General features: G+C 40.3%; 1 protein-coding gene across 1 annotated transcript in view; it reads left to right on the top strand.

The window, feature by feature from the left end:
* The first annotated feature begins 16,188 nt into the window (after window positions 1-16,188).
* The window catches only part of AHI1 (Abelson helper integration site 1), a 345,247-nt gene continuing 334,311 nt past the window's right edge, over window positions 16,189-27,124 (top strand). Inside the window, 2 exon segments of the mRNA XM_042782719.1 lie at window positions 16,189-16,198; window positions 19,229-19,353. Coding sequence (XP_042638653.1) covers window positions 16,189-16,198; window positions 19,229-19,353 — 135 coding nt within the window.

Genomic DNA, 27,124 nt, shown 5'->3' with positions numbered 1-27,124 from the left:
AGCCTTGGGGGTCTCTGGCGGCTGGAGTAGCAGTGTTGGCGGCCTCACTCTGGCATAGTCCATCCTGGCGGAGAGCCTCTCGCCTCCGCTCCAGCTTCAGTCGTCTGGGACGGGCTGTCCGCCCGCGTTGCGCTCTCCATTTTGTAAGTACGTTGCAGGCGCGCTGGTGGCTGGAGCCCGTGGCCTGGGACTCTGCCTGTCTGGGCCCTGTCTAGGGCAGGGACGGCGGCATGGGGACTGCTCGGGTGTGAGAGCGCGGGGGCGAAGCTCCGGAGTGGTCGGATGGGGGCTGCCCTGTGCTGCTGCCAAGCGCCTGGGATTGGAGGGATGTGCTTTTTGAGAAATGTCCCTCCCTACTAGACGGCTTTTTCCGTGAGCGGCTCTCTCCTGAGTTGTTAGCATGATGTCCCAAAAGAGAATGCAATTCTTGCCTTTCCTACTCCAGATTCTAGTTCAAACGCTTTAAAATCAGATACGTGCTAAGTATGTTTATTTCCTTTTAGACTGTCATTCGGGTGCTGAAACTGGAACCTGTGGAATGCTTTTAATTACATCTGAGAAAAAGTGATCACTGTGTTACCTTTGTTTTTTTAAAATTAGTAGGCTCATGTCAATATACACAAAAATGGGGGGGGGAGTAGATTTTTTTAGGAATCCAGACCAAATTTGATGTTTTATTTCAGCATTACAGTGAAAATATATATGGGCTAGAGTGGCTTTTCATTTTTTTGAGAAAGACATTGGCAACAGTTTTTTCACCTGTTGCATTAATGGTTCATGTTACTACTGTTTGGGCTTTCAGGAAAAAGATAGCCAGTTATGAGAACGCGGGGAAATTTTAAAAAGAATATTGGAAAGGAATTCAAATATAAAAGATTTTTTTTGAAAGCCTTATGCAGAACATTGTTTATGGAGACTATTGTTGATTTACAGAAGAAAGTTTTAGCCTGCTTCCCTAAAGATTAGACTTGGGCAGTTCTAGTCTGTCCTATAGGGTCATTATGTGTCAAAAGCTATGCTTAGCAATCAACTCGATGGCTACAGGTTTATTGTTGATTTAATAATTGTATTAATTTTATAGGGATTTTGTTTGTTCCTTATTATTAAATTTGATTAAGCAGTGTGAATCATCCAAGCCTCTGCTTTTCACCTCTTGATCTTTGGTCACCTACTGTTTGAAAATTAAAAATCAGGAGGGAAAATTAAAATGAGCTGAAACACAATCAATCCAGTTAAGTTTCCTACTTAGTATCATTGAGCATCCTCTGTAAGATGGTTTAGGAGGGAGCAGTTTTAACATAATGGCATGTGTGAGGTGTGGGATGTCTTTTTAAGTCTGACTTTATCTTTGCAGATAAGGTTGCTGTTCATTAAATATTAGTGACTAATTCTATGCTTCTTCTGTAGTACACATTAAATAATGTTGAGAGATAATTGTTTGTTACATATTTGCTATATTATTAAATAGTATTTTAAATAAAACAGTTGCCCTTGAGTGGATTCTGAGATTTGGTGATACATATGGATCAGAGTAGAATTACTTGTTATTGTTGTTAGGTGCTGTCGAGTCGTCTCCGACTCACAGCGACCTATGTACAATAGAAAGAAACCTTGCCCTATGCCAGCCCCATGATCTTTGCTATACCTGAGCCTGTCGTTGTAGCCACTGTGTCAATCCATCTTGTTGAGGGCCTTCCCCTTTTTCGTTGACTCTCCACTTTACCAAGCATGACATCCTTCTCCAGGGAATGGTCCCTTCTGACAACATGACCAAAGTAGGTGAGATAAAGTCTGGCTATTCTCGCTTCCAAGGAGCATTCTACCTATACTTCTTCCAGACAGATTTGTTAGTTCTTTTAGCAGTCGATGGTACTTTCAGCATTCTTCGCTAGCACGACAACTCAGAAGCATTACCTCTTCTTTGGTCTTCCTTATTCATTGTCAAGCTCTCACATGCATATGAGGCAATTGGAAATACCATGGCTTGTGTCAGGCACACCTTAGTCCTCAAGGAGATATCCTTGCTCCTCAGCACTTGAAAGAGGTCCTTTGCAGCTGATTTGCCCAATGCTGTACGTCGTCTGATATCTTGATTGCTACTTCCATTGGTGTTGATTATAGAACCAAGTATTAAGTCTTTGACAACTTCAGTTTTTTGTCATTGTGATGCTGCTTATTGGTCCAGTTGTGAGGATTTTTGTTTTCTTTATATTGAGTTGCAATCCAGTATAAATGAAGACTGTAGTCTTCAGTCTTCATCAGTAAGTGCTTCAAGTTATCCTCACTTTCAACAAGCAAAGTTGTGTCATCTGCACATCGCAGGTTAATGAGTTATCTTCCAGTCCTGAGGCTACGTTCTTCTTCATATAATCCAGTTTCTCAGATATTTGCTCAGCATACAGATTAAATAAGTACGGTGAAAGGATATAACCCTGACACATTCTCTTCTTGATTTTAAACCATGTTCTGTTCGAACCATAGCCTCCTGATCTATGTACAGGTTCCTCATGAGTACAATTAAGTGTTCTGGAATTCCCATTCTCAATGTTATCCATAATTTGTTATGATCCACACTATTGAATGGTTCTGCATAGTCAATAAAACATTTTTCTGGTATTCTTTGCTTTCATCCAAGATCCATCTGACATCAGCAATGATATCCTTCATTCCACATCTTTTTCTCAATCTAGGTTGCGTTTCTGGAAGTTCCCTGTTAGTATACTGCTGCAACTGTTTCTGAATTATTTCCAGTAAGATTTTACTTGCATGTGATAGTAATGATATTGTTCGATAATTTCCACATTCTGTGGGATCACCTTTCTTTGGAATGGGTACAAATATGGATCTTTTCCAGTCAGTTAGCCAGGTAGCTGTCTTCCAAATCTCTTGGCATAGCTGAGTGAGAGCCTTCAGTGTGGCATCTGTTTGTTTAGACATCGCAATGGGTATTCTGTCAATTCCTGGAATCTTGTTTTTCGCCACTTTCTTTAGTGCAGCTTTGACTTCTTCCTTCAGTATCATTGGTTCTTGATCATATGACACCTTCTGAAATGGATGAACATTGACCATTTCTTTTTGGTAAAATGACTCTGTGTATTCCTTCCATTTTCTTTTGATGTTTCCCGTATCATTCAATATACTGCCCACGTTGTTGTTGTTGTTATGTGCTGTCAAGTTGGACCCGACTCATAGCGACCCTTTCTTGGGTTTCCGAGGCAGTATCACTATGGAAGTAGATTGCCCAACCTTCATTCCGAGGAGTGGCTGGTGGATTTGAACCGCCAGCCTTCAGGTTAGCAGTCAAGTGCCTTAAGCACTACACCACCAGAGCTCCCATATTGCTCATAGGATCTTGCAATATTGCAACTCCAGGTTTAATTTTTCACTCAGTTCTTTCAGCTTGAGAAATGCCAAGCATGTTCTTCCCTTTTGGCTTTCCAACTCCATGCCTTTGTACATTTTGGTATAATAATTGACTTTGTCTTCTCGAGCTGCCCTTTGAAATCTTCTGTTCAGCTCTTTTATCTTGTCATTTCTTCCATTTGCTTTAGCTACTCTTTGTTCAAGGCCAAGTTTCAGAGTCTCTTCTGACATCCATGTTGCTCTTTTTTTCCTTTCCTGTCTTTCTAATGACCTCTTGCTTTCTTCATGGATAATGTTCTTGACGTCATTCCACAGTTCCTCTGGTTTTTGGTCACTGGTATTCAATGCATCAAATCTGTTCTTTAGACGATCTCTAAATTCAGGAGGGATCTATTCAAGATCATATTTTGGCTCTCTTGGAGTTGTTTTAATTGTCTTTAACTTCAACTAGAACTTGCATATGAGCAGTTGATGGTCTGTTGCACAATCAGCTCCTGGCCTTGTTTTGGCTGAAGATACTGAGCTTTTCCACCGCCTCTTGCCACAGATGTAGTCAATCTGATTCCTGTATACTCCATCTGGCGAAGTCTGTGTTAATAGCCACCGTTTGTGTTGTTGAAAAGAGGTATTTGGGATGAATAAGTTGTTGGTCTTGCAAAATTCTTTCATGCAATCACCAGCATTATTTCTATCGCCAAGGCCAAATTTTCCAACTACTGATGATTCTTCTTTGTTTCCAACTTTTACATTCCAGTCACCAGTGACAATCAGCACATCTTGATTGCATGTTTGGTCAATTTCAGACTGCAGAAGTTGGTAAAAATCTTCAGTTTTCTCATCTTTGGCTTTAGTGGTTGGTGCATAAATTTGAATAGTAGTAGTATTAACTGGATTTCCTTGCAGGCTTATGAATATTGTCCTATCACTGACAGCATTGCATTTCAGGATAGATCTTGAAACATTGGTTGTGATGATGAATGCCACTCCATTCCTCTTCAGTTTGGTCATTCCCGGCATAGCAGATCATATGGTTGTCTGATTCAGCATAGTAGATTATATGGTTGTCTGATTCACTATGGCCCAAATCAGTCTACTTCAGCTCTCTAATGCCTAGAATGTCAATCTTTATGTATTCCATTTCATTTTTGACAACCTCCAGTTTCCTATATTCATACTTAGTACATTCCATGTTTGATTATTAATGGATGTTTGCAGCTGTTTCTTCTCATTTTGAGTCATGCCACATCAGCAAATGGAGGTCCTGAAAGCTCTGCTTTATACATATCATTAAGGTTGGCTCTACTCCGATGAGGCAGCTCTTTCCCAGTCCTGTTTTGAGTGCCTTCCAATCTGAGGGGCTCATCTTCTGGCACTGTATCAGACAGTGTTTTAGGGCTATACATAAAGTTGTCCAGTAATATATCAGACAGTATTTCACTGCTATTCATTAGCTTTTCACTGGGAAATTTGAGAAGTAGATGGCCCCTTCCTTCTTCCAAGTCTGTCTCAGTCTGGAAGCTCTGCTGAAACTCATCCAGCCTGGGCAACCCTGGTGTCATGGGAAACACAGGTGGCACAGCCTCCAGCCTTACAGCAACATACATACTAGCTACCACAGTATGACAAACTGACAGACAGGTTCGTCTCCCTTACTTGTTCCAAACCACTCCACTCACTTCCCAGCCTTCACCCTACCTGTCCTGGCAGTCTGCCCTGGTTGCTGCTTCCTGTCTGAGGGCTCTCCTCTTACCTGTTCCCACCATCTGCCCTGGCTGCTGCTTCCTGCCTGGGGCTCACCTCTTACTGTTCCGGCTGTCCGCCCTGGCTGCTGCTTTCCATCTGTGGGGGGGTCTCCCCTTACCTGTTCCGGCTGTCCACCCTGCTGATGTGGCAGCCCTGGCTGCTGCTTTCTATCCGCCTTACCTGTTCCAGCTGTCTGCCCTGGCTTTTAGGGTTTTGAATGGCTGTAACCTCTCAGAAGTGGAAGTAGGTCTCCAGGCCTTTCTTTGAAGGTGCCTGTGGGTGAACTCGAACTTCAAACTTTAAGTAAGTAGCTTAGCCCTTAACCATTTGTGCCACCCAAAGCCAAAACCAAACCCATTGCCATCAGGTTGATTCTGAGTGATAGCAACCATAAAGGATAGAGTAGAAATGCTCCGTAGGGTTTCCAAGGCTGTAAATCTTTACAAATGAGACTGCCACATCTTTTCTCCTGCAGAACAGCTGGTGGGTTCAAGCCTCTTGATTAACAGCCAAGCACTTAACCACTGTGCCACCAGGATTCCTCCTTGTACCACCCAAGGGCTAAGTAATTTACTTGTGATTGTTGTTGTTAGGTGCTGTTGTGTTGGTTCTGACTCGCAGAGACCCTGTGTATAACAGAACAAAACACTGTTCATTCCTACGCCATCCTCACAGTTATTGCTGTGCTTGAGTCCATTGTTGCAGCCACTGTGTCAATCCATCTCATTGAGGGGCTTCCTTTTTTTTTTGCTACCCTTCTACTTTACCCAGCATGATATCTTTCTCCAGTGACTGGTCCTTTCTGACTGCATGACCAATGTACAAGAGATAAAGTCTGGCTGTTCTCATTTGCAAGGAATGTTCCAGCTGTACTTCTTCCAAAACAGGTTTGTTTGTTCTTCTAGCAGCCCATGGTATGTTCAGTATTCTTCACCAACACCCTAAAATTAGTAGTCATTAATTCCATTTTCTATTATATTAAATAGTAAGTAATGTAAATATGCACAACTTTTCCTGATTTTATTCAATCTGTGAGCCGAGCAAATAATCCAAGAAGCTGGACTGTGTGAAGAGGAACCTGGCATCAGGATTGGAGGAAGGCACATTAACAACTTGCTTTATGCAGATGACACAACCTTCTTGCTGAAAGTGAGGAAGACTTGAAGCACTTAACTGATGAAGATCAAAGCCACAGCCTTCAGTATGGATTATACCTCAACATAAAGAAAACAGAAATCCTCACAACTGGATTAATAAGCAACATTATGATAACAATGGAGAAAAGATTGATGTCAAGGATTTCATCTTACTTGAGTCCACAATCAATGCACATGGAAGCAGCAGTCAAGAAATCAAATGACATATAGCCTTGGGCAAATCTACCGCCAAAGATGTCTTTAAAACATTAAAAAGCAAACACGTCACTTGGAAGACTGAGGTTTGCTTGACCCAAACTGTGGTATTTTCAGTCACATCATACGGATGTGAAAGCTGGATCATGAATAAGAAAGACTGAATAATGAATTGATGCCTTATTATGGTGTTGATGAAGGATATTAGATATACCATAGACTGCCAGAAGAACAAACAAGTGTGTCTTGGAAGAAGTACAGCCAGAATGCTCCTTATAAATGGGAATGGCAAGACTTCATCTTATATTCTTTGAAAATGTTATCAGAAGGGACCGGTCCCTGGAGAAGGACATCATGCTTAGTAAAGTAGAGGGTCAGTGAAAAAGAGCAAGACCCTCAACGAGATGCATTGACACAGTGACTGCAACAGTGGCTCAGACAGAGCAGCTGTTGTGAGAATGACGCAGAACCAGGCAGCATTTCATTCTGTTGTAATAGGGTCACTGTGAGTCAGATCCGATTCAACAGCACCTAACAACGTAGCTGTTTATTCATTTCCATACAGTAGTAATGGACATAAAGTATTTTTATTGGACACCTGCTATGTACCTAAGGCACTTGACTGCTAACCAGAAGGCTGGCAGTTCAAACCACCAGCCACTCCTCAGAAGGAAGATGGGGCAATCTACTTCCGTAGTGATACTGCCTCGGAAACCCAAGGAGGGGTCACTATGAGTCGGGTCCAACTTGACGGCACATAACAACAACAGCAGCTATGTACCAGCCACTGCGCTGATTGCTTTTTTTCATAATTTATGGTTACGGTAAAGTAGGTGCCATATTTATCATCCACTAAAGAAACTGAGGCTTAGTGAGATGTTACACAGCAGCTCAATTTGTCTCTTTCTGACTCCAGAACAATAATTACTGCTTGTGCTCTTTTTCCGTTTTTAATAGGAATGCATCAAAGTAGAGAGCACAGATCTGTCCCTCCAAAAGCTAGTAATTTGATGTGAGGTATGTAAAACAGAACATTTAGCAGAGTGAATGTTCAGGATGAGGTAGAGGGAAGTTTAAAAGACCAAGGCATAATGGGACCACAGGAGAGAAGTATTTAATTGCCCTTAGATGTTAGTGTGCTCTCGAGACAAGGTACTTCGCATTTAGTGTCAAAAGAGAGTTGGGAGTTTGTTAGAGGAGCAAGGTGGTGATGGTGTTTCTCAGGGGTGAGGGGTGTATGGATAATAGTACAAACGAAAGAGTTTGTCATGTTTGAAGGCCTGCACATAATGTCATGTGGCTGGAGAATGTCTGTGTGGAAGTGAGGTACGATAAGGAAATGGAAAGAAAGGCAGGGGTGTGTTGGTTCATAACTGCCTTGGACCTCAGTGGTAAGGCTTTCACATTTTTCCACTGGGTGATTTGCACCTAGTGAAGAACTTTAAACAAAGAAATGACACCATCACATTTGTATTTAGGAAGATGATTCTGGTTGCAGTGTAAAGGATGATTTATTTTTTAAAGTAGGCAGGAGGTAATGGAGACCTGGAAACAATGTTGAAACCAATAGCAAGATCCTTCCATAGTGTTATTGTCCTGGAAGCTCTACTTTATGCCACTCACTACCTTTGCATGCTGGAGGAGACAGTTGGAAGCAGAATTCCAAAAAGAATTCTCTCTTTTATTCCCTTTCCCCAGTCTACCTTCTGTTCATCTCTCAGCCTAAGCCTTCCAGGTTTCTGCCCCTCCATAAACAGCTTTGGTACAAGTCACCAGTGACTTCTTGATTGAAGATCCCGTGGACATCCTTCAAAACGTGTGGCAGCTTTTGCCATTATACAGTGTTGATGACTTCTTTCTTGAAATTCTGCAAGGCTTCTTCAAGGTGCTTGTTGATTTTTTTATATAGGTTTCCAGAATTACGTCTTTGGCTTAGTTTTGTTCCATTTGCCACCTTTATATATGCAGATAATGCCCAAATCTTCAGCCTAGGCCTACCTGCTGTATTAATATAATCTGTGGTCTACAAAACATGGTATATATAACCATCATCCATAGAGGGCCTACCGTGTGCTAGGCTAAGTGTTTTACTTGCATGATCTTATATAATCCTTACAAAGACCTGGTGATTGACTTTTTTTTTATTTCAAGGACTAGGAAGCTGAGGTCCACAGAGATTAATCTATTGACAGGCAGAACTAGGATTTGACTGACAGTGGAACCTAGGGTCACAGCCACTCAGTGCCTCTCAGATACCTAACTTAACATGCCCCATACAAAACTTGCAGAGGAACAATTACCTGTTAAAATTGTTGTTGATTACTGGTGCTTGTTCTCTGTCAGGCACTGTTCTAAGTCATTTCAACCTTATAACAATCCTTTGAACAGAGACTTTTGCTGATTTTACAGATGAGAAAACAGTTTGCCCAAAGCCACATAGCAATCATGGGAGACTAATTCCAGGGCCTAGGTTTTAAGCTGTTCCACTATACTGCCCATATTATGTCACAGTTAATGATAATACCCAAAACCAAACCCACTGCCTTAGAGTGGATTTCCATTCATAGCAACCCTAGAGGACAAAATAGAACTGCCCCATAGGGTTTCCAAGGCTATAAATCTTTGTAGGAGCAGACTGTCTCATCTTTCTTCCATGGAGTGGGTGGTGAGTTCAAACAGCCCACCTTTTGGTTTGCAGTGCAATGCTTTAATCACTGTGCCACCAGAGCACCTTAAATACACTGATCTAGTTGGTCTATCTCCAGAAACATGGATATTATCCTTAATAATTCCTAACAGTTCTTAATTCGTTCTCCTGCTTCACCAGTACTTTTTATTTAATCTTTCTAAAATATCATACATTTTCTGCTCAAGAGAAAACAGGTTATACTGAATGTAAGTAAGCCTTTTCTTGATGTGTCTTAATCCATAATATAGTTGAAATGCTTTTCTGTGTGTTGAATGATGTGATAGTTTGGTTTGTGTGTCAACTTGGCTGGGCCTGGTTGAGTGGCTGGGCAGCTGGTGGTAGTTAATCCCCATGAGGAGGCTGGCAATCAGCTCCATGGTGTGTAGCTGCCTTTGGGTATGTGGTCTGCTTCCTGTATATAAGCAGAAGCTTTGAGAATGGTCTCTAGCCTTTGGCATGCTTGGACCCTGCATGTAGCCATGTCGTTGCTCAGCAGCCTGCTATGCTCTGCTGACCCTGGGACTTACAGTGGATTTAAGTTAATGGCCTGCCGTGTGGATTGGTAACATTGGGACTGTGCCTTTTTACTTGTCAACCTTGAGGCTTCTCAGCCTCAATAGCCAACAGCTTCTGAGTGAAAAAATGCCTCTAGCTCCAGTGGGCTGGGAGCAGGAGGCAGAGCTGGACCCCAAGGTTGGGGGGCTTTCACCCAGCCCCTAGAGCCTGGCACTTTGAACTTGGACTCCGAATTATAAGAATAAACTCCTGTTTGTTAAGGCCATCCCATTTGTGGTGTATTGTCAGAATGGCCCTAGGTAACCAGAACAGATGACCATTAAATACTATAAAGATTCCATCCCCATTTGTTTATGTTTTGTCTACTGTATATGTTCTGTCAGGTTACAGTTACTGATACTGACATTATAATTGCCTTTGCAGCCTCTTTCTTTTCATATTTGTTGTAGACTGGAAAATAGATGAGCAGGCTTATTAGATGTATATCTGCTAATAAGAGTGAATAAAGTCTTTCCTGTCAGAAAGTGTATGATGTGAATTTAGTGGTGTGAGAAGAATTGATGCATTTGAACTGTGGTCTTGTGAAGAATACCAAGTATACCATGGACTGTCAGAAGAATGAACAAATCTGTCTTGGAAGACATACAGCTGGAAAGTTCCTTAGAAGTGAGAATGGCCAGACTTTGTCATGTCCCATATTTTGGTCATTTATCAGGAGGGACCAGTCCCTGGAGAAGGGTATCATGCTTGGCAATGATTGTGAGGGTGGTGTAGGACCATGTGGTGTTTCTGTCTGTTGTACATAGGGTCACTGTGAGATGAAGCTGACTTGACAACAATTTTGTCTGTATACCTGCTTGTTAGAAAAGTATCTTCACATAATTGGGTATATTTATATAATCATTCTTTTCTCTTTAGTATTTATTCTCAAACAAGTCATTGCTATTGAGTTGATTCCAACTCCTAGTGACTGTATAGGACAGTGTAGAATTGTCCCATAAGGTTTCCAAAACTGTAAATCTTTGTGGAAGCTGACTATCACATCTTTCTCCCATGGAGTGGCTGGTAGGTTTGAACCATTGACCTTTTGGTTCGTAACCAAGTGCTTTAACCACGGCACCACCAGGACTCCCCTTCTGCCCAAAGTAGCCTTAATATTAGAGGATCATGAACATGACTTCTCAGGGTCCTGGAGCATTAACTGATAATATCTGAACTGGTACAAATTATGTTTTTCTGCTTTTACAGCCTTCAGTTTGAGTCTTAAAATTGTGTGCATATTTGTGCTCTAATGGGAAATTAATACATGTTTGTTTTAAACACAGACTCACACACACCATCTTTAAATGAAATTGGCATTTCAGAAATATAGGTGCTTTGAGTATGGTTTTGAGCAGCTCTAACATAATATAATCCACTGGGTACTGATTTGAGAAAGATGGTAGAAATGTTTGTACTCACCTTTCTACTGTAGAAGCATTTTCAGTGGCAGATACAATGGCACTGAAATTCAGTATCTGTGATGTACTACCCACAGATGTGCTTTACTATTATTCTAGTATGTGGTCTTGGGAAAGTCAGTCCTGACATAGAGTTAGGTTTCTTAAAATACATTTACTGAATTTTCAGTAAATTCACTAATTTACTGAAAAAGTTGATTAATATACCATGTTAGATATTAACTGCTGGTTAAAAATAATTGGAACTCAAAGAAATTGAAGCATAAGGTTTATTCTGAGCAGTTATTCTGTATGCATACAGGAAGACCATTCTGATTCCAGAAAACAAGTTGTTCTAGTTGCTAGTTATAATGAAGCTTATAAAGAGAAGAAGAGGGAGAAGAACAGAAGATCAACCATTGGCTCATCTTAGCATGATTGATTGAACCCCCTGCCCTTCCCTATTTCTGAGATCAACTGATGTCAGATCACAAGGGTAGTCTCAGGCCACCAACCACCTTTAGCCATGTCTTTTGAAATTCAAATTTAGTAATCCTAGCTTCTAAGAGGAAATAAAAGTTTAGCAATTTTGCCTGAAAGAAAAGCCAAGATTAATTTTGGTGAGGAATTTCTGTACAGTTTTGTAGATTAAAAATACCTTAGAAATCAAAGTAAGATGTCTGGATCAGGGTCAGTGAACAGGATTATTCTCTAGACCAAGGATAGATTCAGCTGAGGCTAATCTTGCGTAGATACCAGTGACATAAAATACCGACAATCCTTACAGAAACAACAGAAGACAGACATAGAGTAATCCCTCACAGACAACCAGACACTGTGGGAGAGAGATTGAATGGATCTGCTGACTCAGGACTATAGTACAGGGGGGGATGACACCAGACTTAATTGGCACAACAAAATACATGAAAAATCTTGTTCTTCATTCTACATTGGTGAGTAGTGATTGGGGTCTTAAAAGCTTTCAAGCAGCCATCTAAGATGCAGTTAATGGTCTCCTATCGTTGGAAGTTGCTTGAACAATTTCTCTTAGAAAGATCAGCACGAGGCCGGTCCCCATGAGGCAGAGGTCAAAGATGTCCCAAATGTCCAAACTACCATGCCACTCCATCATTTCAGACATTAACTCCTCCTCCTCCTCCTCCCAGTAATTTCCCCAGTCTTAGGGTTCTGTATTTCGCTGTAACGCCTCACAGAATTCACAGACACCCAAGGGTTCATCTCATGTAGTAGTAGTGGTGGAGGCTGGCAGGCTGGCGAGTCCTGGGTCCGTGAGTAGGTCTAGCGGATCCTCCCAACTCTCGGGGTTTGATGAACCTCGATCAGCAGATCAGATGACAGCTGCTGTCCCAAATCCAGGAGTGAGATGAGGATGATCCAAGACACAAAGCCGGAGCAAGAGGAAGGTGAATCTTCCCAGGAGATTCGTAGGTATACCCTTAGGGAAGCTAAGGGTGGTGATTTGAATTATACCCTCCCACAAGGCAGGACTCAAGATACATTCCACCTATGTTGCCCCAACAGAATTAACCTAAATCCCATCACAGAGTCGATTGCCAGTCATTATAGGGAATGACTACTACCAGCTGCCCAGCCAAGTTGATACCTGACCTTAACTACCACAGCACCCCAAACAGGCATGGATAATGGAATTTACAAAACATCACAGAATGGAGAACAATGGCTAGAAGGGCCATATCAAGCAATTCACTGTGGAAGTGAAGAAAAGTGCAAAAACCAAGGACATTTCGAAGCAATCAGCCCTAGGACACGATGGACCTTGAGACCAGAAGAACTAGATGGTGCCCGGCTACCAATGCCAACCACTCAGGAAAGGATCAAAACTGGAGATCCTGGATAGAGGGGGAGGAAAAATGTGGAACAAATTCCAAAAACACAATAATGACCAGAATTACTGGTTGGATGGAGTCTGGTGAGACTCCCAATACTATAGCCATGGGATACATTTTGGGCCTGGAATAAAACTCATTCCCAAAGCCAAAGATGAGGAAATTGAAGATTTTTAATCAACTTCTGCAGTCTGAAATTGATTGAACATGCAATCAGGATGTGTTAATTATCACTGGTGATTGGAATGCAAAAGTTGGAAACGAAGAATCACCAGTAGTTGGAAAATTTGGCCTTGGTGGCAGAAATAATGCTGGAAATTGCATGGTAGAATTTTGCAAGACCAACTTATTCTTTGGAAATATCTTTTTTCAACAACATAGACAGCAGCTGTGCAGGTGGACTTCACCAGATGGAACACACAGGAATCAGACTGACTACATCTGTGGCAGGAGGTGATGGAAAAGCTCAATATCTTCAGCCAAAACCAGGCCAGGAGCTGATTGTGGAACAGACCATCAACTGCTCAGCTGCAAGTTCAACTTGAAGTTAAAGACAATTAAAACAAGTCCATGAGAGCCGAAATATGATCTTGAATAGATCCCTCCTGAATTTAGAGACCATCTAAAGAATAGATTTGATGCATCAAACACCAATGACTGGAAACCAGAACTGTGGGATGACATCAAGGGCATCATCCATGAAGAAAACAAGAGGTCATTAAAAAGATGAGAAAAGAAGAGAAGACCAAAATGGGTGACAAAGAGACTCTGAAACTTGCCCTTGAAGGGAGAATAGCTAAAGCAAATGGAGGAGATGCTCACGAGATAAAAGAACTGAATTGAAGATTTCAAAGAGCAGCTTGAGAAGACAGAGCCAATTATTATAATGAAAGGTGCAAAGGCTTGGAGTTAGAAAACCAAAATGGAAGAACACGCTTGGCATCTCTCAAGCTGAAAGAACTGAGGAAAAAATTTAAACCTTGAGTTGCAATATTGAGAGATTCTATGGGCAAAATGTTGAATGATGCAGGAAACATCAAAAGGAGATGGAAGGAATACACAGAATCACTATACCAAAAAGAACTGGTCGATCTTCATCCGTTTCAGGAGGTGGCACGTGATCTAGAACCAATGGTACTGAAGGAGGAAGTTGAAGCTGCGGTGAAGGAATTGGCAAAGAACAAGGCTCCGGGAACTGACGCAATGCTCATTGAGATATTTCAACAAACAGATGCCCCATTGGAGGCACTCACTCAGTTATGCCAAGAGATTTGGAAGACAGCTACCTGGCCAACTGACTGGAAGAGATCCATATTTGTACCCATTCCAAAGAAAGGTGATCCCACAGAATGTGGAAATTATCGAACAATATTAATATCACATGCAAGTAAAATGTTACTGAAGATAATTAAAAAATGCTTGCAGCAGTATATTGACAGAGAACTTCCAGTGGTGCAAGCTGGATTCAGAAGAGGATGTGGAACAAGGGATATCATAGGTGCTGTCAGATGGATCTTGGCTCGAGGCAAATACCAGAAAGCTGTTTACTTGTGTTTTATTGACTATGCAAAGGCATTTGATTGTGTGGATCATGACAAATTGTGGATAACAATGAGAAGAATGGGAATTCTCAAACACTTGATTGTACTCAATGAGGAACCTGTACCTTGACCAGGACTGTCGTTCGAACAGAACAAGGGGACACTGCATGGTTTAAAATCAGGAAGGGAGTGCGTCAGGGTTGTATCCTTTCCCCATACTTATTCATCTATATGCTGAGCAAATAATCTGAGAAGCTGGACTATATGAAAAAATGGCATCAGGATTGGAGGAAGAATCATTAACAACCTGCAGTACACTGACGACATGACTTTGCTTGCTGAAAGTGAGGATGACCTGAGGCACTTACTGATGAAGATTGAAGAATACAGTCTGCAGTATGGATTACATCTCAATATAAAGAAAACAAAAATCCTCACAACTGGACCTATAAGCAGCATCACAATAAGTGGAGAAAAGATTGAAATTGTCAAAGACTTCACATTGTTTGGTTCTACAATCGAGGCCAATGGAAGCAGCAGTCAGGACATTAGACGACATATAGCTCTGGGCAAGTCAGCTGCAAAGGAGCTCTCTCAAGTGCTGAGGAGCAAGGATGTCTCCTTGAGGACTAAGGTGCGCCTGACACACGCCATGATATTTACAGTTGCCTCATATGCATGTGAGAGCTGGACAGTGAATAAGGAAGACCGAAGAAGAGTTGATGCTTTTGAGTTGTGGTGCTGGCAAAGAATGTTGAAAGTACCATGGACTGCTAAAAGAACTAACAGATCTGTCCTGGAGGAAGTGCAGCTGAAATGCTCCTTGGGAGCGAGAATGGCCAGACTTATTCTCACCTACTTTGGTCATTGTTGGCAGAAGGGACCATTCCCTGGAGAAGGGTGTCATTCTTGGTAAGGTGGAGGGTCAATGAAAGAGGTTAAGGCCTTCAACGAGATGAATTAACACGGTGGCTGCAACCATGGTCTCAAGTATAGCAAGGATCATGGAACTGGTGCTGGATTGTGCGGTGTTTCGTTCTGCTGTGCCTAGGGTCGCTATGAGTTAGAAACGACTTGACAGCACCTAACAACAACCCAGGGGTTGGCTCATTCCAATAGTAAACAAGATTTACATGCAGACCACTGGACTCAGGGTGACACACCCACCTACTCTATGGAAATGCATCCCTTGGGGCAATCGACTACGGGACACACATACAAAAAAGTAAAATGTCTATTGTTAATTTATTTTTTTGACATTTACGTTCAAAGGATTTTTTTGCGTTTTATACCAAATATAAAACCCATTGCCTTTGAGTCAGTCCAGCTCACAGTGACCCTGTAGGGTAGAGCAGAACTGCCACACAGGGTTCCAGGGCTATAAATCTTTATATATAAATATTTTATTCCAATATGATCTACTTTGCTTTACTCTCTTTTTAGGACCCTGAATGAATTTTAACTTATTCAAGTCAATTACGTTAGACTGGGATAAGAGAGCATAACTTTATTGGTATAATCTTGATGAGATAGTAGAAAACCCATGCATAATCCTGTATAAAAAATATTTCATCATTTTTATTTGAAAGTTTAACATACAAATAAATCTTCTTTTATAGGATCATGATTGAGACAATGCTTTACATGACTGCTTAGTACTTTCCATAAAACTGAGATATGCCCACTGGTAAGCTTTTATGAAATTTATGTTATTATTTATTTTAACATTTGGATTATTTTTAAACTTTCATTAACAAATTAAGGAATAAAGCATGTGTTATTGGCCAGATGCTACATTTTGAGATATTTAATAGCTTGGTATTCAATTTTATATTTAATATTGGTGATTAAAGTTAGTATGTTTTATAAGTTCAAGGTGAAGCTGAAGAAAATTAAAACAAGTCCACCAGAGCCAAAGTATGACCTTGAGTATATCTCACCTGAAGAGCCCATCTCAAGAATAGTTTTGACACATGGAACACTACTGACTGAAGATAAGACAAGTTGTGAGATGACATCAAGGACATCAAACATGAAGAAAGCAAAAGGTCATTTAAAAAAAAAAAAAACAAAACAGAAGAAACCAACAAAAAAACCCCCACCAAAATGGATATTAGAAGAGACTCCAGAACTTACTCTTGAACGTAGAGTCGCTAAAGTGAAGGGAAGAAATTAGGAAGTAAAGAATCTGAGCAGACGATTTCAAAGGTGGCTAGAGAAGACAGAATACAGTAGTATAATGAAATGTGCAAAGCCCTGAAGTTAGAAAACCAAAAGGAAGAATATAGTTGGCATTGCTGAAGCTGAAAGAACTGAAGAAAAAATTCAATCCTCAAGTTGCCATATTGAAGGATTCTGTGGGCAAAAAAAATAAAATGACACAGGAAGTATCAAAAGAAGATGGTAGTAATATTCAGAGTTACTGTACCAAAAGAAATTGGTCAGTGTCTATCCACTTCAGGAAGGAGCATATCACCAAGAACTAATTTCAAGAAATGGATGCAACGCTGTGAGCTCTAACTCATCTGTTCCAAGAAATTTGAAGGACAGCTACCTGACTAATAGACTGGGAGAGATCCGTATGTATACCTATTTTGAAAATAAAAAGGTGATCCAATAGAATGCAATAATTATCACATGCATTGCTGAGAGAGACACCGAGGGACACGCACTGCTGGGGGAGAGACTGAGCATTTTTCCTGAACTTGAGTTGTAGCCTGGTACTTCCCTATTAAACCCCATAATCTGTGAGTTCTTTGTGGCCCACTGCAGTGAATTATCAAATCCAAGAGAGAGGTTGGTGGGTGCTTTGGGAGGAACGGTTGGTGAAAGAGCTGGAGGGAGGCAGCATGTCTGGCCTTGCAGTAATAGGCCTTGGGCTATTGATTCTGTCTTCCTCTTGTGGCGTTAGAGGAGGTCAGAACATGTGGCCTCCCTAACTTTTTTGAACAATATATGGGCAAATCTGCTGAGAAGACCTCTTTAAAGTGTTCAAAACCAAACATGTCATCTTAGAACTGAAGTGTGCCTAACCCAAGCCATGTGTTTTTATTTGACTCTTATGCATGCAAAAGATGGACAATGAGTAAGGAAGACCGAAGAAGAATTGTTGCCTCTGGATTATGGTGCTGGCAGAGAATATTGAATACACCAGGGGATGCCAGGAGAATGAAAAAAATGTGTCTTGGCAGAAGTGTAGTCAGAATGCTCCTTAGAAGAAGCAAGGATGGCGAGACTTCATCTCACATACTTTGGACATTTTGTCAAGAGGGACTGGTTCCTGGAGAAGGCTATCATGCTTGGTAGAGTAGAGTCACGGTAAAGTAGAGGGTCAGCGAAGATAGAGGACAACTCTCAATGAGATGGATTGACACAGTGGCTGCAACAGGTCTCAAACACAGCAGTAATTGTGAGGCTGGTACAGGACTGAGCAGTGTTTTGTTCTCTTGTGCATGGAGTCAGTTTGAATAGAATTAACTTCAGGGCACCTAACAATACAAACATGTTTTCAATGGATGGTAATTGGATCAAGATGCACAAAATAAATAATAATTAAAACATGATTATGTTTAGTTTATGTAATTAATATTGGATGTTTTACCCTAGGGCAGATGTCTGCAAATTTGTTCTTAAAGGTCCAGGTAGTAAATATTTTAGGCTTGCCTCTGTAACAACTGTTCAACTCTGTCACTACTCAACCCTGTTGTTAACAACACAAAAGCAGCCCATAATATGTAACTGAACGGGCAGGGCTGTGTTTCAGTAAAACTTAACAAACAGGTGACTGGCCTGTGGACTGTAGCTTGGCAGTGCCTACCGTAGGGCATTTATACGTTCATTCATTTAAAACACGTTAATGAACACATGTACTGTATGCCAGACCCTGTAAGAGTAATTAGGGATATAGGATGAGCTATATATTACAGTAGGGGAAATGACAATAAATATATTTATTTATACAAATAATTGTAAAGTTTAAAATTGTGTTACATGCTATGAAGGAACAGGACAGTCTGCTATGTGGTTTTGGATGAGGTCATCAGGAAGTGTACCACTGTAGAAGCAACATAAAAGCAGCCAGGTTTGGAATTAAGGGAAGCTTAGAAATTAGAAGCATCTGTACGTGGAAAGCCTTGAGGCTAGAAGGTGCTTGTCTGGTGAGGAGCTGGAAGAAGGGCTGTATAGGTAGAATGTGGGGATATTTGTCTTGATTGAAGCTGCAGAGATAGGAAGATAAGGAACTGCAGACTCCTGTAGGGCATGTTAAGGACTTGTTTTATTTTATCCTAAATGAAATGAGAAACTATTAGAGTCTTGCACAGGGCAATAACATGATCTGATTTATGTTTTCAAGGAAAAAAAATAGTATTTGTTGAATGTGATTATAGGCTAGACAAGTGTTAGCCATGGTTTTACAGATAAGGAAAATGAAATTCAGAGATGTTAAGGAACTTGCCTAAGATCACATAACTAACAGTGGTTAATGCTACCATGATCAGAAGTAAAAAATTAATGTATCAAAGGAGACTTAGAGAATGGTCCAAAAGGTTAGAAGGTTACAGGTGAATGTGGTGTCATGGAGGCAAGAGAAAGAGGTTCTAACGCAGCTGGAGAACTGCAGGCATTTACAAAACTATGTTCTTTAACTTAATAATACAGAGACGTGTTGTAATAGCATTGTCTAGCAAAATGACGTGAGTCATTCTGTCTTTTGTAGTTGAGAGTGAAGCCAAAATAAAAACCAAAGTTCGCTTTGAAGAATTGCTTAAGACCCACAGTGATCTAATACATGACAGACAAAAGCTGAAGAAAAAGATCGCCAATCCTGGAGAAAACATCTCAGTAAGTAATTGATTATTTAGTAATGGTGATTTATATATCCACATAAAATTATAGCTTTCATATTAAAGTTTTCAGGAACTTTGGAAATTAAAGGGACTACATCTATGTCATGGTCAGTAGCACATGATAAAATAGTTATATTGGCATCAACATCACTCCTGGTGTATTAAGTTCAGTCTTGTGAACTGTCCTATCATAGGAACAGAGAAACTGATGAGAAGGGCCAGTGATAATACGGAAACTGAGAGGTAGCTGTACTAAGCATTTCTGAAGAAAATTAAGATTTTTAACCTAGAGTGTATGGAGAACTTAGAAGTAATATTTTACTTCAGATATTCAGTGGGTTACTTTTATTTACACTTTGTGATTCTTCCCAGCAGAACCAGGAGAAACCATTGGAACCATAAGACAGTAATTTTTTGTGGTTCAGGCACACTTTCAAATGATAGATTTTTGACAGCATATTTGAAGAGATTAAGAAAAAAAACTCAAAACAGTACTAAACAAACCCGCAGTGAACTACAGCCTGATTCCCCTGGTATTAGGGAGCGTTTGTAATAACTTCCACGGTCCGTGCACTATTCACTCTTCAAATCTATGTCACTATTTCAGTTGCACTATGTATTTGTCAGGGAGCTCTGGTGGCATAGTGCCTAAGGCATTTGACTGCTAACCAGAAGGCTGGTGGTTCAAACCCACCAGCCACTCCTCAGAAGGAAGGTTGGGCAATCTACTTCTGTAGTGATACTGCCTCAGAAACCCAAGGAGGGGTCGCTATGAGTTGGATCTGATTCGACAGCAGTGAGTTTGGTTTTTCTGGTTTATGTACTTCTCTGACCATAACCTCTTGCATCCTCACAAAAAGAAAACAAAACAAAAAACAAGTTCTTGCATGTTCTGGTAAATGATACATGACATTTCTTCAGCAGAAGTTTTATAATGAGCTATGAATCTTGCTTTTCACTTGGAATGGGTTTTGCCCCATTTTATTCTTTTTCATTTGTTTGTTTTAATGTTCTGACTACAAGATACATTTTCAAATAAAGTAAAAGTAATTTACTAGCATTGGCCAGATTGCAGCTACACACGTGAAGCCTTCATTGTACACCAGTATACCAACTGTATACCAGTTTAGAACTACTGACAGATGACAGAACGCAGACAGAATGTACAGGCAGATTTATGTCTCTCCCATAGTGGGTGCTAGTATAAAGTAGAATGTGCTTTTTTCCAATACTCTGCTATTTTGAGTATTACTACATCAGCTGTAGGAGCCCTGGTGGGGCAGTGGTTAAAGCTTTTGGCTGCTAACCAAAAGGGTAGTGGTTTGAACCCACCAGCCTCTCTGTGGGAGAAAGATGTGGCAGTCTGCTTCTAGAAAGATTTATAGCCTTGGAAACACTATGCGGGCAGTTCTGTTTTGTCCTACAGGATTGCTATGAGTTAGAATCAACTCAGTGGCAGTGGGTTGAGTTTGGTGGGGTTCAGCTGCAGGGTCACTTAGTAGTTATTTTGAGAGATTCAAGTATTGGGTGCTTGGTTAGATTAGACCATTAACATCCTATTCAGCCTGAGGGTCTAGGATTTTAAAATCAGTCTGTAATTAATTCAGGTCAGAATTGCTGATGGAAGTTATTAGAGATCTGTTATTGAAAAGCATGGATGTTATACTTGATGTGAATATTAGAGATTAGCAAAACCATTCTAAAGTGTTTGTGTTAGAATTTTATGTTATTTGAATACTTTAATATCATTGGCTATATCTTGGTTAGCATCACATTCTCCATTGCACATTCATTTCCATGTGCAAATGATCCATGATGATCTAAAAGGTGAGAACTGGTATACCAGTGCTAGTAAATATCAAAATCCTACACCAATAACTGGGTGTGCTAACTGCTTTGGTGAAGATGCTGTGTTAAGCAATACCTGGCTGATGCTTCACTGTAAATCTGCAGAGTCACCAGCAGGGGAGTAGATGGGCACAAACTTCAGATCACCCCCACATCTTCCACTAACTTGAGGCTGCTCTTATCAGAAAACTGAACAATCCCCCTTTTATTGGACAGGCATTTTACTCTGAGCCAACCAAAGTAATGCCTTACCTCCTTAATTTTGTCTGGTTTCATATCTGTTCAGAGCTGAAAGCTGCCAGTAAGCCTCATGGCAGAGAGTTACAGCATGTGGAAGATGGAATACTGCATACTGGTAGTGTCCTCTCCTCAGATGAGATGTCTAAGTTGGGTAGAAAACTGTTGTTTGCAGGCTTATTAATGGGCTCACTTAATCAGAAAAGAACATGAATTTCTTTGTTTTTTTTCTTTGCCATAAGACTGGGATTTGTGAGCATGAACAAGATCTAGTGTAGACTGGGAATGCTTAGTTAAATGTATAATGAAGCAGTGGGAAGGGGATATGTCCAGTTTTGTAAGGTCCAGTTTCAATGTGGGAGAATTCTGTCAGGACAGAATTGTGAGGTAGCTAAGCATAATCTACCCGTCCTCTCTTGGCAAGCACCATCCCTCAGGCAAACACCATCTTCATTCAGAGATGAGTAAACTAGGAAAACATGTTGTTGTTGTTATGTGCCCTCGAGTCGGACCCAACTCATAGCGACCCCTTCTTGGGTTTCCGAGGCAGTATCACTACGGAAGTAGATTGCCCAACCTTCCTTCCGAGGAGTGGCTGGTGAGTTTGAACTGCCAGGCTTCTGGTTAGCCGTCAAGTTTAGGAACATTCAAAAGAAGTGTATTCTTTGAGGACTTCAAACAAAATACTTTAGTCAATAGAAAAGGAATATTTGCTTTCATTTAATGGATAACTGAATGTCTTCTCTATTTCAGACACCCTTCTACACATTTCATGTGTATTCACTCATTTAAGACAAACAGCCAACTTACAAATATTTTATCCCAGTTTATAGATGAGGAATGTATGTCACAGAGAGGTTGAGTTACTTGTCCAAAGTTACATAGAAGTGATAGAACAAGAATCAAACCCTGATAATCTTGACTATAGGATCCATTCCTTTAACCACAACCCAGTATTACCTCTTTAATAAGATGGGAAGACTAGGACCTCATTGAAACAAGAACAAGGATGCCTATGTATAGAACAGGCTGAGTTTAAAGTGAAGCAGGCTGAAATAAGAAAATTAAGCAGGAGAAAAAAATATATATTAAGAGACTTAATAATGGCAGCTTCATCTTTTTGTGTCCCAACTATAGTACATTTAATACCCGTATTAAATACATTAAACACTGTGATAAGAATTTTGCAGATATTATTTCTAATTCTCATGTTAATTATGCAGTGTTGTTATTGCTGCTCCTATTTTGCACATGAGAGAACTGAGGCACAAAGATGTTAAGTGATTTACCAAGGACCATATAGCTAGAAAGACGATAAGTGGGATTTGAATTCAACATCTCTCCAATTTCAAAGTCCATGGTCTGCGTTTGCTTTCTTAAAACTTTATTTGAGGCATATAATAGTAGATTTGACACCATGAAAAAATCTAATCAGTGATGTGGAAGGCAGATCCGAGGCCTTCTCCCATGAGAAGAAATGGCCAAAACTAAAATGAGAGAAATAATAAGTAATGAGGACAGAGAAGTTTGACCAACAACTAACTAAGTGCTCCCAAACGGTACTAGTAGAGCAGAAACACTCAAAAGAGCAGGATGAAGAAACCTTACTGAGATTAAAAAACAAATAGAAAGATCTAAGAAGACATGAGTCTATCTTGGGTTCAAGGTACGATTTATGAGGTAAGAATTATATCTGCAAACATTTTTGTAGTTTACATTTCAAAGGGAAAAGAAATTTTACAAACATCTAAACAGAAAAACATGTAATGAATTTTAGACTTCTCTCTAATGGCCCTAAATCAAAAAGACAATGGAGCAGTCATTACAGAGGTTTGAGGGGAAAAAATGTGATCCAAGAATTCTAAAGCCAACTAAGTTGTCAGTCTTTTGTGAGGTCATTATGGAATATTTGTGAGTTACTGAGGGACGTGTAAAACTAAAAACTAATTCCAGTGACCTCTCATTGAAAAAAACTACCAAAGATGTACTAGTTAAAAATGTATTACCATTTCCTAAGAGGCGAACCAAGATTAGGATTTTTTTTTTAAATTGTGATTTGGGTGAAAGTTTACAGAGCAAATTCACTTTCCATACAGCAGTTCACATATACTTTGTCTCATGACATTGTCTACAATTTACCACAATGCAACAGCTCCCCTCCCACTTCCTCCCGCTAGTTACCTCTTCCCTGTGTCCATCCCTCCATGCACTCCTGCCCCCTCAGCTGTCTCCCTGTGCATAAACAGCCCTTCTTTCTCCCATGATTGTTCTCTCCAAGGAGTGTATCTACCTCAGGTAAATGTTCACCTCATATGCCTGTCTTTTGTTTGGCTGGAAGCCACAAGTGTGGGTTAAAATTAAGATTTTTGAAATACCATAAACACCTGTTGCCGTTGAGTTAGTTCCAACTTATAGCAACCCTATAGGGAGCTCTGGTGGCATAGTGCCTAAGACATTTGACTGCTAACCAGAAGGCTGGCGGTTCAAACCCACCAGCTACTCCTTGGAAGGAAGATGGGGCAATCTACTTCTGTAGTGATACTGCCTTGGAAATTCAAAGAAGGGTCGCTGTGAGTCGTATCCGACTCGATGGCAGTGAGTATGGTTTTACTTTTTTATAGGACAGAGTGGAACTGTCCCGTAAAGTTTCCAAGACTGTAAATCTGTGGATGTAGACTGCCACATTTTTCTTCTGTAGCAGCTAGAGGTTCAAACCACCAACCTCTCAGCAGCTGAGTGCTTAACCACTGTGCCACCAAGCCTCCTTCAATTTAAGAGTACTGGTAAACTTTTTGCCATCAAACGGATTTTAACTCACTGTGACCCTATAGGACAGAGTAGAGCTGCCTAATAAGGCTTACAAGGTCTTTACAGAAGCTGACTGCCTCACCTTTCTCCTGTGGAGCAGTTGGTAGGTTTGGACCACTGACATTTTAGTATGCAGCCCAGTGCATACTAAACCACAACACCACCAGGGCTCCTTTCAAGTAGACCTTGAAAACGTCATGGCTGGTGAGATAAGTCAGTCAAAAAAGGACGAATAGTATATAATCTCACTCACATGAAATGTCTAGAATAGAATAGACAGATGTATGTTGTTGTTGTTGTTCTGTGCCGTCAAGTTGGACCCAACTCATAGCGACCCCTCCTTGGGTTTCCGAGGCAGTGTCACTACGGAAGTAGATTGCCCAACCTTCCTTCCGAGGAGTCACTGGTGGGTTTGAACTGCCAGGCTCCTGGTTAGTCAAGTGCCTTAGGCACTATGCTACCAGAGCTCCCAGACAGATGTATACACACCAGAATGTATTATTAGTGAGCTCCAAGGGTAGGAGGGAGGGGAAAGAAGGAATCATTGCTTAGGGAGTACTGAGCTTCTGTAAGGGCAGTGGAGAAACTTGGAAACGATAGTGGTGATAGTTGTACAACATCATGAATATAATTAGTGTCACAGAATTGGACATGTAAAAAATATTGAAATAGCAGATGCTGTGTTAAATATATACTGACCACAGTTTGAATTAAAAGAAGAATTTAAGAACAGAGAAATTATAATGGAAAAATACTGCTGGATGACCCTTGAATCTAGTTAAGTAGACAGTCATTTAGTGCTTAACATCAATGATGTGTTCTGTGAAATGGAATGTTATGTGATTTACGTGTTGTGTGAACACCATACTGTATAAAAGCAATCCCTGGATTTTGAATGAGGTCTGTTCCTTAGTCTGTGTTTTCGTTGAATTTGTACTCAAGTCAGAACAGTTAGGTATGGTTAATATCTAATGAATTAGTCAGATGTTTGTCTCAGTATATAGTGTACTTTTCTATGCATAAAAAACATGAAAGAAACACTTCAGATACACTAAAACATCTTTAATGTAGTAATGCAGTCATAATAATAATGTTTTGATGCATATTGCAAAGTAGCACCCATTTGTAATTATGAACTATTCTATGTACCTCAGATTTTTAAAATAGGCTTTATGGGGGTTGAGACCACGGATATATATGCAGTTGGACATTGCCCGAACTGATATGTGGCACATGACTGTAACTAAGTTGTTACATATGCCAAGAAAGTTTTCTTCCTGAAAGATTTGTATGAAATATTAGATATGTATGTATGATAATGTGAGACAACAGAACCAAATGGCTTTCAAAGATTGGGCAAAGGGATGAGTGGAAAAGAAGGAATTCGCAAAAGGAAAAAAGCTCATATAACTATTACTCTTACTTATGATGTGCTCAGAAGTTATTTCATCCTAGAAATTGAAATAGGTAAAACAAGTAATATGTAATATGTAAATAGACTCATTCTTTCTAAGTCACCAGAGGTCAGGGAAAAACAAAATAGCAGAGATTTAAAATAAAAGGAAGAAAAGTAATGAGATAGGAAATAGAAATAACAAAATATGAGTTATGGCAATAGCTATAAATGGTTTAAAGTTTGTTTTAAAAAGCAGATTCTAAAATACATTTTTAAAATATCACATATTCTGCTTACAAGATTCCTACATCAAACAAAATGACATGGCTTTTTAAAATAAAAATGTGTAGACATACAGGCAAAGAGAGGTCTAAAGAAACTATATCATGAATACATATTCACAAGAATCCTATCAAATACCAACAAATTGCATTTAATCATATGTTAAAAGCATAATCTATCTTAGCCAACTAAGGTTTTTCCCCATAACAACCCAAGAATAGCTTAATATTTAGATATTGGTAAGTATCAGTAAGATAGTTCCAATAAGTTGAATAAAAAATTATCATATAAAAATAACAAGGAAAAAAGAGCAATCATACTTTACCTGGATATGAGACTTCAATGATTTTTTTTTTTTTTTTTTTGACATTTTGATGTTCATCTAAGTGAAAATTTTGCACTCTGAGGCTCTGTTGTTGTTGTTATAGGCCATCAAGTTAGACCTGACTCATAGTGACACCTCCTTGGGTTTCTGAGGCAGTATCTCTTCAGAAATAGATTGCCCAACCTTCTTTCCAAGGAGTGGCTGGTGGGTTTCAACTGCCACCCTGCTGGTTAGCAGTCAAGTGCATTAGGCACTAAAATGCAAATACACACATACACATGACAGGTTGTGTACAATTTCAGTAGCTTTACATGGCCCCTTTGAGAAGTAAGAATAGTCCATGGATGATTTATAAACACCTATCCTACAGGAACCCGGACAGAGGAGGAGTTAGCCGCAGGGACCCAGGTAAGGGTGGTACGAGAGGTTTCCAACAGGGAGACAAACCTGTCAGTTTGTCCTGCCGTGGTGACGTGTTGATGTGAGTTTTGAGGCTGAGCCACTGGTGTTTCAAACCCAGTGGGATGCACATGGTGCACAGGTATCAGCCCAGCTTACTGACTGAGACAGGCTAGGAAGAAGGAAGAGGCCGTCCACGTCTCAAAGAATTGGCTGGGGAAAACCTTATGAATAGCAAAGAAACACTGTTTGATACATTACCATGCAACTTTATGAATAGTCTGGTTAGAAGGCTCTCAAAATAGGACTGGGAGAGAGTTGTATCATCTGAGTAAACCCAGCCTTACACATATGGATAAGGTAAAGCTTTTGAGACCTCTATTTGCTGATGTGGCACCACTCAAATTGAAGAGAAACAGCTGCAGACATCCATTAATCATCGGAACATGGAATATACAAAGTATGAATCTA

The sequence above is a fragment of the Orycteropus afer genome, unplaced genomic scaffold, assembly GCF_000298275.1.
Source record: "Orycteropus afer afer isolate SDZICR_OR568_19922 unplaced genomic scaffold, OryAfe1.0 scaffold00428, whole genome shotgun sequence".
Taxonomy (NCBI): domain Eukaryota; kingdom Metazoa; phylum Chordata; class Mammalia; order Tubulidentata; family Orycteropodidae; genus Orycteropus; species Orycteropus afer.
The sequence above is the reverse complement of the archived record's forward strand: the minus strand, read 5'-3'. Positions and strand labels throughout refer to the sequence as shown.